The sequence below is a fragment of the Rhea pennata genome, chromosome 1 (assembly GCF_028389875.1).
Source record: "Rhea pennata isolate bPtePen1 chromosome 1, bPtePen1.pri, whole genome shotgun sequence".
Lineage (NCBI taxonomy): Eukaryota > Metazoa > Chordata > Aves > Rheiformes > Rheidae > Rhea > Rhea pennata.
In genome coordinates this window covers 216549733-216565288 of record NC_084663.1, presented here as the reverse complement: position 1 = coordinate 216565288, position 15556 = coordinate 216549733, and the positions used below count along the sequence as shown (strand labels likewise).

The 15556-nt window shown below is 47.1% G+C and overlaps 1 protein-coding gene and 2 non-coding genes across 3 annotated transcripts; all 3 read right to left on the bottom strand.

Annotated features, from left to right (window-relative positions):
* Window positions 1–10471: 10471 nt before the first annotated feature.
* On the bottom strand, window positions 10472–13592 carry RPS11 (ribosomal protein S11). Its single transcript, XM_062567555.1, has 5 exons — window positions 13506–13592; window positions 12732–12863; window positions 12409–12484; window positions 11576–11705; window positions 10472–10647 (listed from the first exon to the last, which is right to left on the bottom strand). The coding sequence occupies exons 1-5, from the start codon at window positions 13518–13520 to the stop codon at window positions 10524–10526; spliced, it is 477 nt and encodes a 158-aa protein (XP_062423539.1). The 5' UTR covers window positions 13521–13592; the 3' UTR covers window positions 10472–10523.
* Window positions 11271–11364, bottom strand: LOC134135772 (small nucleolar RNA SNORD35). The gene has a single exon (XR_009957360.1). It is a non-coding gene; the product is annotated as a small nucleolar RNA SNORD35 (small nucleolar RNA).
* On the bottom strand, window positions 12186–12276 carry LOC134135773 (small nucleolar RNA SNORD35). The gene has a single exon (XR_009957361.1). It is a non-coding gene; the product is annotated as a small nucleolar RNA SNORD35 (small nucleolar RNA).
* Window positions 13593–15556: the final 1964 nt, after the last annotated feature.

Genomic DNA, 15556 nt, shown 5'->3' with positions numbered 1-15556 from the left:
GTGCCGTGGGGAGGAGAAAGGCTGGAGGATTTTTCAGTGAGTCATCACTAAAGGTTACTTTGGAGTTTTATGCTGACACTCAACTCAGACTTGCAGGGCAAGTGGGAGACTCCCTGTGTGAGGGTCCCAGCACACTCATGCAAGAGCCTCTCTCTGGTGAAACTAAGACTCTTGCACTGCTGGGAATGAAGGCTTGCAGGACTATTGCAGCAAGGGAGGTGCCAGGGTGCAGCAAACCCTTGGACACTGCGCATGACTTAAGTCATTCTCTGTCAGAAAGGATGAATTTTTATGGGACATGTGGGTAAGAAATATCACACTGCTAAGCGAAAGTGTGCTGGCTCTTCCCTGAGATGGGGCAAAACTTCGCCCCTGGGAGGCAGCAGCTTGAGGAAGCAAAGGAGCTGCAAGCTGATGAGCTACCGTGGAGAGGAAGGGCAGGATGGATCAAGAATTGTGCATCTCTACAAACCCTGGACACACCTCCCAGTGGTGCAAACCATTGCGGTTAAAAACCTTTGTCTTGTCAATATTCTCCCTGTCCACATGGCACATGTGGACATGCTCATGGTCATGCTTCGCTGTAAGCACCATTTGTGACACTGCTATGTGCCTCACACTGCGACCGGCCACTGAAGACATCGCAGAACTGAGTCAGGCCAGAGATCCCTCTTGTACTGTCTAGTCTCCATCAGCCGTCAGATATTTAGGGAAGGTTGCAGCAGAAGAACAGATAAAAATTGCTTCCTCCTAGCTCTTCTCCATCAATAATTTAGGGTCCCTTGGTGGTGGAGGCTAAACAAATAACACTGTTTGCAAGTCATTGATTTAGCTCACTAATCCCTTTTTAACTTATTTATGCTTTTGGCTTTCATAGGTGCCTAATGCAACGAAATCATTTGTTATTAGCCTGTAAAGTAACTTTCAGATTACAAGAATCTGCTGTCTCTTGTGTCCTTATTCCAGAAATACAATGGGCAGATGACATTTTCTGCTCTCCAAGATATATATTCAAATGTGCTTTGGTTTGATTTCCTGCTAGGAAGCAGCAGAATAGAGATGGAAAAGTGTAGGCCAGAATAGGAATTTTTCAGAAAGTTATGGAAGTCCACATTACAATGCTATTTCCATTGCAAGGTTGAATTTTAATGCACACCTGTAACTTTGCTGCCAGTGCTGTTTCCTGTTCTTCACCTGTCTGGGAAGCAAAAGCTGCTGTGAAGGGCAATGTGCTCAGGCTGGCCATGGTGAGATCCTGCCATGCTGGGAGGGCCTCCGCCATCTCCATCCATGGGATCCCAGGGATGGGGACCCTCCCCTCTTGGCCCAGGACTGCCTGCCACAGGAGGGACCCAGGTGCCATGGGAGTGTCCCCACGCTGAGGAGACCCTGCGTGGGCCCTTGGGATGCCATCCCTGGTGGACATTACAGAGAACATGTCTGTGATGCCCTGAGCATCCTCTGCCCAGGCTGACAGAGACGAACTTCAGGCCCAGCTCAGCACAGATGTCCTCTGTCCATGCGGTTGCCCTGGTAGAGACTACATGGTGGCCTCACGTTCAGTGCCCTGGGCCATTTCCTTGCCATCTCCAGCCCACTGAGACTGGAATTCTCCAGGTTTTTGCCCTGCTACCGCAACTGCGAGCTGTTCCGGACCTCACATCCCTGTTGTTGAGACTTCTTTTTTCTAATTTCCAGCCTAGATTGATCCATGACCGTTTTAAACTTACTCTTTTTTTGTTCCAAGATCATCTTTTTGCTTAATTGCTTTTTATTTTCCTGTTTTCCTTTCTCTCTGCATTCCCCTTTCCTTTCCTCTCCACTGTAACTTTAGATGGCCAAACAGGTTGAGCTGTATTATAAGTTACTTTGTTCTCAGAGTTGGCTGCTGATTCCCCTTCCATTTCCGCAGTCTTTCTGCATTCCTGCTCGGGTTTGAGATGGCCTCTCCGGAACAAAACAGCATGTGCTGTTCCAGGTGTGGTCTTACCACTACCCTCTGCAATAGCACAAACACGCGCCTTTATATAATAAGAAATCTTTTGCAATACGCAGTCTTTTTTGCCTTATTGTGCAGTAGTATTACATAAATAGCTCAGTCTTCATCTGAACCTTGTTTCGCCTAACAGACAAGATCCTGGTTTACAGAAAAACATCTTTTTGTTAGTCTGCAGCGCATGGCCTTGTTCCTCATACAGTTAAATTTAATCCCAATTCAATTATTGAAGTCTCCAATCATTCAGCTATTTCTGAGCAATATTCTGCCCTTTGACGACATCAGCAGCGTTTCCTGACTTTGCGTCACTCTGCTCTTGAGTTCAAAAACACATTGCACAAATACACCTGCCCTCTACACAGCTGGCAGCACCAGCAGTGAAAGTATTCATTTTTTCTAATTCATAAATACCTACTTCTAAGTATAAAAATATGTTCTTCTCTCCCCCTTCCTGAAAAGCCAAGGCAAGATGATCTCACCGTTGCTCGCTCGGGGCTCGTGGGGCACGCGCAGGTGCACAGCAGATACGCCTCTATTAAGAGAGGAACCTCAGAAGAGTTTGGCACAGCGGCTTTATAAATCTGCTCCCCGCTTTAGGTGGAGGCGCGTTTTTCCATGCCATGTGTGTGAGCTGTCGGACAGAGCCCCAGCATCCCTTCAGGCTCTGGGAAGACAGTTCACTATTTGCAAACATCCCAGAGGTGTTATTAAAAAGATCAGGAGGACGTGGGCTTTGCAGTGGTAACCTCTTTTTACACACCTCCTTAGTTTTATTAAATAGCAGTTAAATGTCCACCAGGGATGCTGCCTTGAAAACATGAGCATGCAGCTAATTAGGTGAAAAACCGTGAGTAGGTTTGTCGTGATCTTATGCAGGTGAAGAAAAGGCATGGTCCTGTAACTGATCGGGAGATGACGCTGTGGACAGAGCACTGGAGCAGGTCGCCCAGAGAGGTTGTGGAGTCTCCTTCTCTGGAGATCTTCAAGGCCTGCCTGGATGCAACCCTGTCTGACATGCTCTAGGTGACCCTGCTGAGCAGGGAGGTTGGACTAGATGATCTGCAGAGGTCCCTTCCAACCTTACTGATTCGATGAATTGCGTTTTAGGCCATTTTTCAGTTCTCGTGCCCCGTCATGCTCTTGGAGAGGCCTGATGGGATGGCCCAGGGTTCTGCGGAATATGACTCGCCGGTCTTACCCAGGGACCTGGGAGTCGGGTCTGAACTGGCCCCAGACCTGACTTCCAGGCTGAAGACCAGGCTAAAATAACTCGTGCAGCAGCATGCCATCCCCAGATGGAAGTGGTTCGAACAGCCCTCCTCTGGAGCAGCCTGTTAATTTCCTGGCATTCAGCTTTTCTCAACAGCAATTTGTTTTCCTTGGTTTTCCAGGTGAAAGAACATCACCACAGCATTGGATGCATTTTCCCTGTGTAGGAACGTAAAGCCTGAATTAAGACATTTTTCATCCTCCTCATATTTAAACTCAACAGTTCTGTTCCTTAATTCCCAAATAAGACAATTTCTGTTCTAACCCACCTCTGCAGGTTTCCTCTGAGCCCTCAGCAGCTTTTCAGAGCATTTTGTGAAGAATGTTTGTCAGCACCAGTCTCACCATCCCATGCACTTCATATAACCCGCCTGATCCCGGTAGACATCTCCCTGGTTGGGGCACCCGAGGGCCACAACATCTGCAGGATCCCAATGCCACCGACCTGCTCCGGGTGGCCTTCTGTACGTGGTTCCCCACCGCAGGCTACGCATCCCTTCAGAATCCCTTCTTTTCAGGGCACAGTCCCCAGCCAGTCACTGAGCTGGATGTGTTCGAAATTCATAAATAAGGATGAAAACCAAATTACTGACAAGGAGCAGCATGGACTGCATAATGCTGGCACAGTCCAATGGCAAATTTCAGAATCAGTCAAATAAGGAGACGTGCCTGGGGAAAAAATGCAACTTTTATTAACAATGATTTCATATTCCTTTCCCTTGATAACTGGTAATTTTCACCCAGTGAGACTGTGACTGCTAGAATGAGTTCAAATCACCCTTAGTTCAAAGCTGTTTAATATTTAAATCAGTTAACAGAAATATTTGGAAATCTATTCACTTTGTAACCCACTTACCGTGAGATTCGATATACATGTTTAATGAGAATGTTACGCAATTGCTAAATAAAACTCCTTCCAGAAGTTAATTGACCAGGACTTATTTTCCATTAAAAATGGGCTACAGCATTAATTTGTTACTAGTTTCTAGAGCCTCATTGACTGAATTCAGTATGAGGTTTTTCTTTATCTGCACGTGGGATCAGAAAAACTCACATGTCGCTGGAGACCCAGGTCACATAAAACGTGACCATAAAACGTTTGAGGAGGAATCGCTGCCCTCAGCCCAAAGCTGCTTCTGCAAGACTTCCACACAGGAGATGCTCTGCGTTTCCTAATCAGCCCATCAGGGCATCGGTGGATGCAGCTTGGCTCCCTGCTCCATAGCCGATAGAATATAAAGCACCGCAACATAATTATATAGATGCATCATGCAGCTGCTTTCGAGACACGAAACAAATTTACTGAGGGTGTCTGGCGTCGCTGCCGTGATGGAGATGTTACCATTTTCAGGACAGGCCAGCCCTGTGTGCATCTGCTCATGGCTAATGGGAACATTTATTGTACGAGCGTGGTATGCAATTTTCCAATGCTCATAAATATTAGAAGCAAAAGAAGCTGTTTGTTTTAAATTGTTAAAGGTGATAAGGTACCTAATGTATGGTATAGCTAAGCTAAGGTCTCATTTAAAAGTTTCAATGATAGCTACTGTAATTCTTGTGAAATTTTGCTTCATAATCTGTTACAGTAAAAATGGTGAATTTTTTTCACACTCAGTCCTGCCAATTTGAAGGCACCTTAGAGCAAACATCAGCCACAATAAAAGCACTGAGGTGGATGTGCCACAGGGCTATTAGAGACCGATTAGAAGGTCTAACAAAGATTTCCAAGAGTTTTGGAAGTCTTAATACCATGGCTTCATCTCCCCATAAGGCAGAATTATTTAAAACCATACATACAAAAACTTCAACTTTTTGTGGCAGAAGAGATGAGAGCTGGAAGAGGCCTAGATGGAAAAAGCTGCTGTTGCTGACCATCACTGGTGCTCAGTCTCGTACTTCCCTGAGTAAGGAGAGGAGCTGCCAAGGGGAAGAACGTGGCTTTGGGACATTTGATGCAGCAGGTCCTGGCTTCATGAGCTTCACAGTCCCTGCTCCCCTCCGGAGCCATCTCCAGGCCTGGAGTGATGGATGTGGGTATTTCTTTCCTACTTTGCTCCATACAGCCCGCTGACAGGGCAGAAAATGGCAGTTATTGAGCTCTCACCCAGACTAAGAGGCTCTGCCCAGGCCCCCGTGCCAGCTTCCCGGTGCAATGTGCTGAGGAGCACCTCAGCCAGCCCAGTGCCTTGGGTAGCTCCTGGCAGAGGCTGCAGGAGATGGACTTGGATGTTTGCCTGGCCTAGGCGCTTTTCATCCACACGGTCACTGGGATGGGGGTTTGGCATCCTCACGCTCGTGGCCTTGGACTGGCACCTGGCAGTTTGCTACCCCAAAGATGCTCCACCATCCTCACCGTGTCCGCGGCTGAGCTGCGGCCTGTTCCCATGCCGGCGTCACCTCCTACACCCTGGCTGCCTTTGCCTCGTGTGCAGCCACGAGGTTTGCAGCCTTGCGCCCCAGTCCCATCGCCTTCCTTGCTTACATGATTGGGTTCATGCCATGATTGCTCTCAGTCCACCTACTTCTCCCCTTCTGCACCAACGTCTGATTTTCCTCCATTCCTCCCCTTGAAAAACTGAAGCTGTGGGATGCTTTTCCAAGTCACGCTGGGATCTACTGATCTGAGTGGTACAAGTGTCGGACATTGCTAGTGTTACAAAGGATGTTCCTGCCCATACAGGAATTGCTGGTGCAATGGGAATTAGCCTGGCACATGTGGCCTTTTATATTTGCAGAATGTCAGGTCTGAAATACATCTTATAAGCACCACTTAAAGGCAGGCTGATTTATATTTTAAATGCCTATGTAGGAGTAAAGTGTCAGTCTCTTCTAAATAAGATCCTTTCTGGTGTGAGAGAGGAATAAACACCACGCTTTGGTGCATTAAAACCTTCCCTATGCCATCTGCTCGTTGAAACGAGGTAAACTGCATGCCTTACTCCACAGTCACCAAGAGGACTCAACTGTCGATTGTGTTCTGAGGAGAAACATGTTAACATCAGACGGGGGGTGCTGGAATAGGGGGAGACCGCTGGCTGAAGCTGAGAAGCTCCCTGTTAGCCCTACCTGACCTTGATGAAATCTCAGAAAACAGCAGCAGGACAGGCTGGACAGCTGTGACATCTCAGGAAGTCTCAGGAGAGCAGGCAGCCTGGTCACTGCCACCATGCTGGAGACCAAAGGCCCGGATCAGATACACAAGCTGTTCTCCACAAAAGGGAAAGAGAACAAGCAATCTTCGTTGCAGCGTTTGCCCTTTCCACGTTTTCCCCTTGGTAGCAACCACAAATACCTAACTGCATATCAAAACATGTTAGCAAGGTGGTTTTCCTTCCTCTGCCCTTCCCACATAACTTTTCTCAGGATAGCATGGCCCTCACAGCAGGGAGCCTTCAAACCGCATGTGAGCAGAGCGTCTAGTGCTATGGGACCAGACTGATCTACAGCTCTGAAGGACAGGAATGACCTTTCCACGAGGCATCAAAGTTGTTGACTGACCAGGGGACCCAAGTTCCACAACAGCTCTGACAAATCTTGCAGTGAGATTGCATCTTCTGGAGAGGCACCTGGTTCTTAATCAGAAGACAGCAAGCAGCAGCGTCCACAGGTAAAACAGGCAAAGCTCTGCTTGCTAATCACACTGTTAACAGTGCCTCATCCCTCACTTCAACACCTCCTCTGGCTTTGTCATATAGTCTGGCCAATGCATGTTTTCCCCAGTAGATCAGGAACATACATTCCCGTGAACACCTCCCGCAATTCCCAACGTAAGGCACTCATTGCAGCCACAGGCTCAGGTCTATGGTGCTGCTCTACTGCAGCATTTTTTCTGCAAAAAAATGGAAGAGACTGTGGCTGCCCTTGATAGAGGTTTCAGTCCCTCCTGATCTGCCCAGGAGCTGCTTGGGTGCAAGGGGACCAGAGCACCTTGAGCAATGCGGTAGCCACCTTTGCCATCCCGACTGGTCTGACCCCAGCCAGTGGCACAGCGCTGGAGTGACGGAGCCGCTCTGCACCTTCCCCGGGTCAACCACACACTGCACTGTCCCACCAGCACCATCCCCTCTCTGAAGCGTTCCAACCCCAACATAGACATGAACGAAAGGGAGCTGCATCTCCAGCGAACACTCTCAGTAGCCCAAGCTGGATGAGCATTGCAGCTCAGACCTGGATCTCTTGAAGAAACCCTGTAATGCGCTCCCTGGTAGTGAAGGGAAGGTAAAATGCCTCTTCCTCTCGCACCAAAGAATTCACCGTCCTCTAAGCCAGAGCAGATGATTTACTTACTTCAGTACATTATTAATACACTCTGCATCATTTCCATGTAGTAATGGGTGAATATAATCTCCAGTGGGGTTTAGGTTTAAAAATACAGGCTTTAGGCACAGAAGTTCTCCTTAATTTTTGCAGGTTGGACTCAACTACTGGGAAAGTAGGAGCAGAAAAGCGATGTGCCAACTCTCTCCTTTTGTGATGAGAAGCCGCTAGACAGCTCAAGCTCAATGTCTGCCTACAATTATGCCACCTTTCAGACCTTACCCATGAATTTCTCTTTCCCTCTGGATCACTCACTTGATTTCATATATATTTTATATATAAAAAACAAACCAAATTTTGTTCAGCTCTATTAGGCCAGCGTTTCTTTGTACAAAATATCACAACCTCAAAGGCACCTGCCTCGTCTTGAGGTGATGTCTTTTTCTCAGGAGATTTGTCCCAGCCATTTGCCATTTCTTCATAATAATCAACCTTCCCCCTTTTCAGGTGCTTTTGAATTGCTGCATTTTTCCCTGCCCAATTTCCCAGACTTCTCCTTGGTTTGAACAAATGGGGAAAGGCCTGCTCCTCAATCTTTCTGCCTCCCCTCGCCCCAGTGATGGCCTTCCTGCATTACAGTTGAGTCCAAATACAGATATAATATTAGAGATACTGTCATGGTGTCACAGAGTCCCCAGCAAAAAGGGACCCAAACTATTGGCATCCCAAAAGACAGTTGCCTAACACCAGGCAAGATGGTACTGAAGAGCCAGTAGCAAAGTGCATTAATCAGGCTTTGCTTTTTGAGTCAAGTATTTTTAACATGAAGACTAGTACAAAGTCCAGCAACCCCAGTTTCTTCAGTGACTCAAGTATATGCAAGAAAGGAAAAAGCATGTTTTAGCCCTTTCCAAATCAAGGCATTGCAAATTAACTAGCCGAACTGACTCCTCATCTAACCAAGCAACACTTAACCCTCTGAGGGAGGGGGATGAACAGATCTAATAGCTCCCCACAAACAAGCAGGACACTTCCCCCAACCCAGCTGAGGCTGAGCGCCCCTCTCCCTTCCCCCTCAGTGCTCTGCATTTGTCAGGCCCCATGAAAGAAGATTCGTCATTGAACCAGCAGAAGACAATCCGAACAAAAGAAAAGTTGACTGTCTTCTGCCAGGTCAGTGACTTAAATCTGTGGAGTGGGAGACCCAGTGGGCAGATGGGAAGGAAGAGTGGGCAAGACATCTTCTGTTCAGCAACAGCGTGCCATTATATGAGCCCCACTAGGTCATGTAACTTGCCCTCAGTCACTGCTTACTGTTGCTGCTCCTCTAGCTTAAATAAGTGTCCAGGTGGGAAACAGATTGATCTCTTTCCTCTAAAAGCTTCTAAGGGGCAGATTACATACACTCACATAGCTAGAAAAGCTAACGTGCTCTTGCCAAGAGCCTGCAAGCCAAGCCCTGCTGAGAAACGCAAATCCCAAGGGCGCTGCTGTGTCAGAAAAACCTTTACAGCAGGGCAGTGGGAGAGATAGACCTTTCTGATTTAGCCTTGTTGTAAGCCTAAGTGGTAAACAACTCACATTTTAGGTAAATCTACTTCATGTATACCGAGACGCCTACTAAGTGCCCAGCATGCTCAGCACAGCCAAAGCTGGCAATACCATCCCAAAACTCCTTGGCACTTGGGGACATCCTGAGAGCCCTTCCTGAACCTTCAGAGGACTCTCTCCCCCCTGCTTCCTCAGTGACAGTCCTGCACTAACCTGTCGTTATACTTGCTATGAAGCGTCTAATACAAGAAACACAAAAGGAGACTTTGTATTCTGAGCTACCTCAAAAACTTGGCTAGTTAACACTTGCAAAAGCACAAGTCAGATTTTCTTTCTCAAAATTATGTTTCTTTTTCTCCTGATATTTTAATCAGGTGTTGGATTAAGATAACACTATCAGCTTAACTAAACTGGGTTAAAACATTGAATTTTGATTATTCCACCTCTGGTTCTCTTCCTGCTGTAAAACAAGAAATTTAATCCATATTGTATCATGCCATCACTCTTTTTTTTATCCTGAATGTGAGATCAGTGTCTGACATGAAGGACTAATTCAGTTCGAAAAATAACATGTTTTCCACAACCGTTGGAACTACAACCATCACCTCTAGAAAAATCTGCAGAAAGGATTTCTTTATCATGAACTCCCATTTGCTTTAACTGCTGACACACTGTATCCTTGTAAAATGTGCTTAGACACCTTTCTGTGCAAACACAGCCACATGGCATCTTCCTCCTAAAGTAAACATTTAAGCCTTATGAAAAAGGAAATCTTTAGATATATACTTTACTTTGTTATCATTAACAGGCTTTAAACTCTACACCAAATTGTAGTGCAATTCTCTAACTCATCTTCTGCCGCTATGCTGTGAAAGGGTGATTAAGCATATAAGGAATCAGGCTTGAACTGGAAAGCCACAGAAACTCTTCTGAAAATAGCTAAAAAAGCATTCAAAGCACACCCCTTTTCATTTTTCCTGTGCAGAGGTTTCCCACATGTTAGATACTTGGGTCTTGTTCAGACCTTCCTGGAATATAAAAGTGAGGAAAAGACTGATTAGAAAGGCTCACTTTTCTTTTGAACATGCTCTTTACACAGCTGACTATACCACACTTCAGTTTGAAGAATATTCATTCATTGGGCCTAGGCCAATGTCAGTTCCAAAGAAAAATATCAAGATTCCTATTTATTAATAAAGGCACAATACTCTTATCCCTTTTCTTTGACCTACTCCGCTCTCCTCTTTCTGAGTTGGAAGCACAAAATATTGGAATAGTATCTGCACAGTATTCTTGCACTCCCCCCTCAAACATACTTACTTCACTCATTTTTGTTGTCCTACGAGTTTACGCATGCTATTGCATCCCTATGCTATTTATTTCAGATTATACACAAAGTACATTTTTACAAAATGTTTTATTTGTCCTAATTATCTTCCATATGTTGTTTTTAAAACTTCTGGAACTGCTTCTTGGTACCAGCAGCCTTTGTGACTTTGAGGACATTGAATCGGACAGTCTTGCTGAGGGGACGACACTCTCCCACAGTGACAATATCCCCAATCTGGACATCCCTGCAAAAATATTACAGGTATCTTAGTCGTTCTGAATTTACTGCATTTATAATTGGTTAGTTCTGTACACAGATCTACATGCCAGAAATGTCGCTGCATAATACAGTACTGAAAGTGACTTTGTGTACTTAAATGATACCTTCTGCTTATTTTAGAATCTTAAGTGCTGCAAGGGTGAGAATGTGCTTAACAAGAAGTGAGCATCCAGGCATCCTCCCCTGCTGCCATAAGGCCTTGAAATGTGTCTTTACACATTTGCTCAAACTCAATGTAAGACTAAATGCAAGCTTTTCACAAAAGCAGAATGAGCACTGAACATCTGAAGAAAAACCCTCAAGGAATTAGTTTTGTATTCAGTGACACACAGCCTTAAAATCAGCCAAATCAACTGGACTAAAATGCCAGTCCAGGTTCTTCTGGAAATTCTGTGTACTGAAGATGGGCGCATGAGGCATTCAGTAGACAAAAAATGATGTCAGTGTTTAGACCTGCTCCCTCTGGCCTCAGCATTTACTTCAGCAACCTCAGTTTGTCCAAGCCTGTTATCCTTTCTCAAACATCATAAAGCTGCAGGCCGCAACTCTCTAGTTTTACAGCACAACAGACAGACTGACCAGAACATGTCCTATGGTTCAGCAATTGCCACTGGCATTGTCAGCAGCCCCCTTTCACCAACAGGGGCTCTGAAGACCATCGTGAGTTTAGACATCACCACCAGCAAACAGGTTCCAGGTCAGAAACAGGAAAAAAAAAAACTACACATGCTTCACTGCAGTGCATGCTCACTTCAGTTTTTAGACAGAACATGATCTCAGCACTGCAAACATGCGTATTAGACATTCTGAGCATGTGGATACTTCTGTACATATGATCTTCATATGTTAACTCTCATCCTCATCACTGCTAGACAGAATAGGCTTCTACACACCTGAAACAGGGGGAGAGATGCACAGACATGTTCTTATGGCGCTTTTCAAAACGGTTGTACTTGCGGATGTAATGCAAGTAATCCCTGCGGATGACAATGGTGCGTTGCATCTTCATCTTGGTAACAACACCTGGGCGACAAAATTGGAAGGAATATGACAACAGTGAGAGCAAGCAAGCGAACACTGACCATTACTACACTGGATTGGAGATTAGTTCTGTAACTACGAGAACAGAGACTTTTAGGAGCGCTGCTGAAGAACACTGCCAGTGACAAGTGGTATTTAACATCTGAAAGCTGTAACCTGCAATTCCAGTAACTTCCCCTAAGCTACCTTAATAATAAGTTACAAGGTACCCTTGGAGGTGTCCTCTAGGACCTTAATCCTACCAGGGTAAAAAGGTTCTTTCCAGCCTACTGCCAGGCTGCAACCTTCAAACTGGCACTGTATTATAAAATAATTTACATCCTTTGTCTTTTCAAAGGCCTTCTAAGCACATAACGATATGCTTACTAGAACTATGTTCCCTACATCATCTGCTGGTGCCTTATGTTAGCATCTGCACTACAGAAGAGCCCACTTAAAAGAACTACCAACAACAGGTCCTTTCACTAGGCATCAGCAAAGCCATGCGGCATTGTCGTCAAAGCCCCTTCACCACGAGACTTGGAAGACCATCGTGAGAATAGCATCATGTGCAGCTCAAGGACCACACCCAAGTTTCCAGGCTGCTCTAGACAGGTGCTCCTGGATCTTTGTACATTTGCTCACTGCAGGGCAGTCACACAATTATATTTGAAGCACTACTCCTTAAGGAAACTTTGCAGCTCACCTGACAAGATTCGGCCACGAATAGAGACATTACCGGTGAAGGGACACTTCTTGTCGATATAGGTGCCCTCAATAGCCTGCAGAGAGAAGTCTGTGTCAGCATTTGGGTGGACAGAGCTCCGATACCAGAGGACACCCCAGTGACCGTGCTCAGAGGAACCACAGTAACTGTGCCTGCCAGTGATCTGACATCCACCACCACACAGTTGGACCCTCATGTCCTGAGGATACCAAGGGAGCAGATACTTGAGCCTGAGGAGCAAGGAGAACAGATGAGGATGAATCCCTGCCTGCCTGGGGCCTTGCAGGGAGGCTAGGCCCTACCTCCTTGGGAGTCTTAAAGCCAAGACCGATGTTTTTGTAGTAGCGGGGTAGCTTCTCCTTGCCGCCCTCACCCAGCAGCACCCGCTTTTTGTTCTGGAAGATTGTGGGCTGCTTCTGGTAAGCTCGCTCAGTCTGGGGAGAGAGAGAGAGAGAGAGAGGGAAGCATCACCAGGGCCTTGTTGTGACCAAACCCCTCAATACATGCACAGTACCTCATAGGCACTAACAGCACCCCCTCCCCAAACACGGACACAAAACTGGCCTCAGAGCCCTTTCTTCATCCCCAGGGCACAAGAGCTCCAGGCACTAGGAGACACAACGCTAGACCTAGAGAATAGCGTCTTACTGGCAGCAGGAAATCCCACTTGGGGCATAGTACCTCACCAGCACCCAGAGCCCCCGCAACCCAGGGCCCAGCCCCGCGCCAGCACGAGGGGCCCACTGCCCCCCGCCGGCACCAAGGGCCCATTTCCAACCCCCCGCCCTCTCCCCCGGTCACAGCACCTCGCCGGCACCAGGGGCCCATCCCATCCCCCGCCCCCCCAGGTCAGGGCACCTGATCAGCACTGGGGGCCCATTTCCAACCCCCGCCCCGGGTCACAGCACCTCACCCTCACTAGCACCGAGGGCCCACTTCCACCCCACCCCCACGCCGCCGCCCGCCCTGGGCGGCGAGCCCCAGGCCTCTCGCCGCCCCAGGCGAGCCCCGGGCGGCCGCGGGCCCCGACAGGCGGCCGCGGGGCCCGGCGCGGCCCGGCGCGGCGCGGCACCCACCTGCGTGTCCGCCATCTTGCTGCCAAAGAGGCCGCGCGCCTCACGCGGCGCCGCTTATGCGGAGGGGGCGGGGCGGGGTGAGGCGGCGCGCCGGAAGTGACCTCACGGCGCAGCGGCGGCGGCCGGGCGGGGCGGGGCGGGGGGGATGGGGCGCGGTGTGGGTCTTGCCGGCCGCCGTAGCCCGCCGAGCCCGCCTGAGGGGCGCCGCGGCGGGTGGCGGTGGCGGCCTGGCCTGGCCTGGCCTGGCCTGTTTCAGTTCGGTTGGGCTCGGTTCGGCCGAGCTCTTGGCCGAGTTCTGTGTGTGGACAAATACTGGTGTTGCCTCAAGGCCTTGTGTAGAAAATGTTACCAGTATATACAGAGTTGGACCTAAATTTGAATTCTCAGTGGTCATGGCCTCCTGACAGATCTATTGCACAGCAGGGTCTCTCGGAAAGGGCAGAAGACATACTTAGCTTTATATATAGATAACTCTGCAATTTGACATCATTGTGAGGCAAATCTATATTAAACCAGCATATGATGCCATGTTTACTGCATGTCACCTAATGAGTTGTTTGAAGATGAAGGGGGAGGATCATGGCTTTTTAAAACTCATGCTGCATTGTGTTATCTGTTACCATCGCTGCACTGTTGGGGCTTCAGTGCATGCAGGAGCTTTGCTGCTAAAATTAAAGTAATTTTTAGTAATAAAGAGTTAACTTGTATGAGTAGTGATTGTTCTAGTGCAAGCAGTAAGGACTAAAAGACTTAGCAGGAGCTGGCTTAAAAACAAAAAGCAGCTTGTTCTTCATGCAAGAGTTGATCATGGAACTTCTTGCTAAAGGATGATGTGGATGTATCTCTTCAGATACTTGCACACATTGATAAGATCCCCCTTCAGTCTTCTCCAGGCTGAACAGCCCCAGCTCTCTTAGCCTTTCCTTGCATGAGAAGTGTTCCAATCCTGTAATCATCTTGGTTCGTGGATGAACTGGAGAGTTCATGGAAACAAGATCTGTTGGTGGTTGCTAAATATGTATCACAAACACATAGCTCAGGAAGTCTAAGCTGAAAATACTCAGCAACTGGGAGTATTCGGAAGTGTTGTGCACACTTATTATTTACTCTTGCTTGGGCCTTCAGTCATGCTCACAGGTGGAGGCATAATGCATGGCTAGGTGGATCTCTGGTTTCCCGTACTACTATTCCACTGTTGTTTCCTTGGAGACGATCTTGTCTTGTCATGGGTCCTCTACTACTAACTGTATTACAGGTCATACTGGAAACATTTCATGCTAATCCAGTGCTGCCTTACCCATGGTTGCAGTGGTTTTGTAATGTTACTGAAGTGAGGCAGGATATGCAACTGTTGACCTTGTGTAAAAGGGAGAAGTAAATGTGCCAAATATAATTCTGACTATTGGAGAACAAGCACAAGGGCAGGGCATGTGAAAGTGCATGTGAATTTCTTGAAAACACCTAGCAAAAAAGCTGGTTTGCTCTGAAACAAACCAGAATTGAGAAACAGTTTGCCAGATTTAAGTATACCAAGAACGAGCAACTTTCAAATTTCATTTCTGAGATAAGACGAATATGGGAAAGAATCAAAGCAAACCTCAACTCAGAAAAAGCTGTGTGTCTGTGATCCAGACAGGGATGTGGGAAGATCCCATTCAGTGGACTGAAGTGAGCTGCTGCCTGGCCAGGAGACAGCAAAGAATATTTTTAGTGTTGGTCATTGCGACATTGATCTTTCTATGTTTAAATAAGAGGCTGGGTAAGGCAGTTGCAGTAGAGTTACTACAGTATCATGGTTTTGAGTTTGCCATAGGCAGATCTCAGGGATTCTTGTGTTTATTGTCTTCAAAGTTCTTTCAAACTTTCTGAGGGAAGGCAAGACAAAATGGAGATGCATTCCAATTCTCTTGAAAATTACTGTTCTTCTCCACAAATTACCCGTAGCTGATGAATAAATAAAGAAAATAACATTTCCTTACTCATCTGACACTGAAAATGAAACTGAGTCATCTACTGCCTTTAACTCAGCAGGAATCGTGAAGAACAGGGGA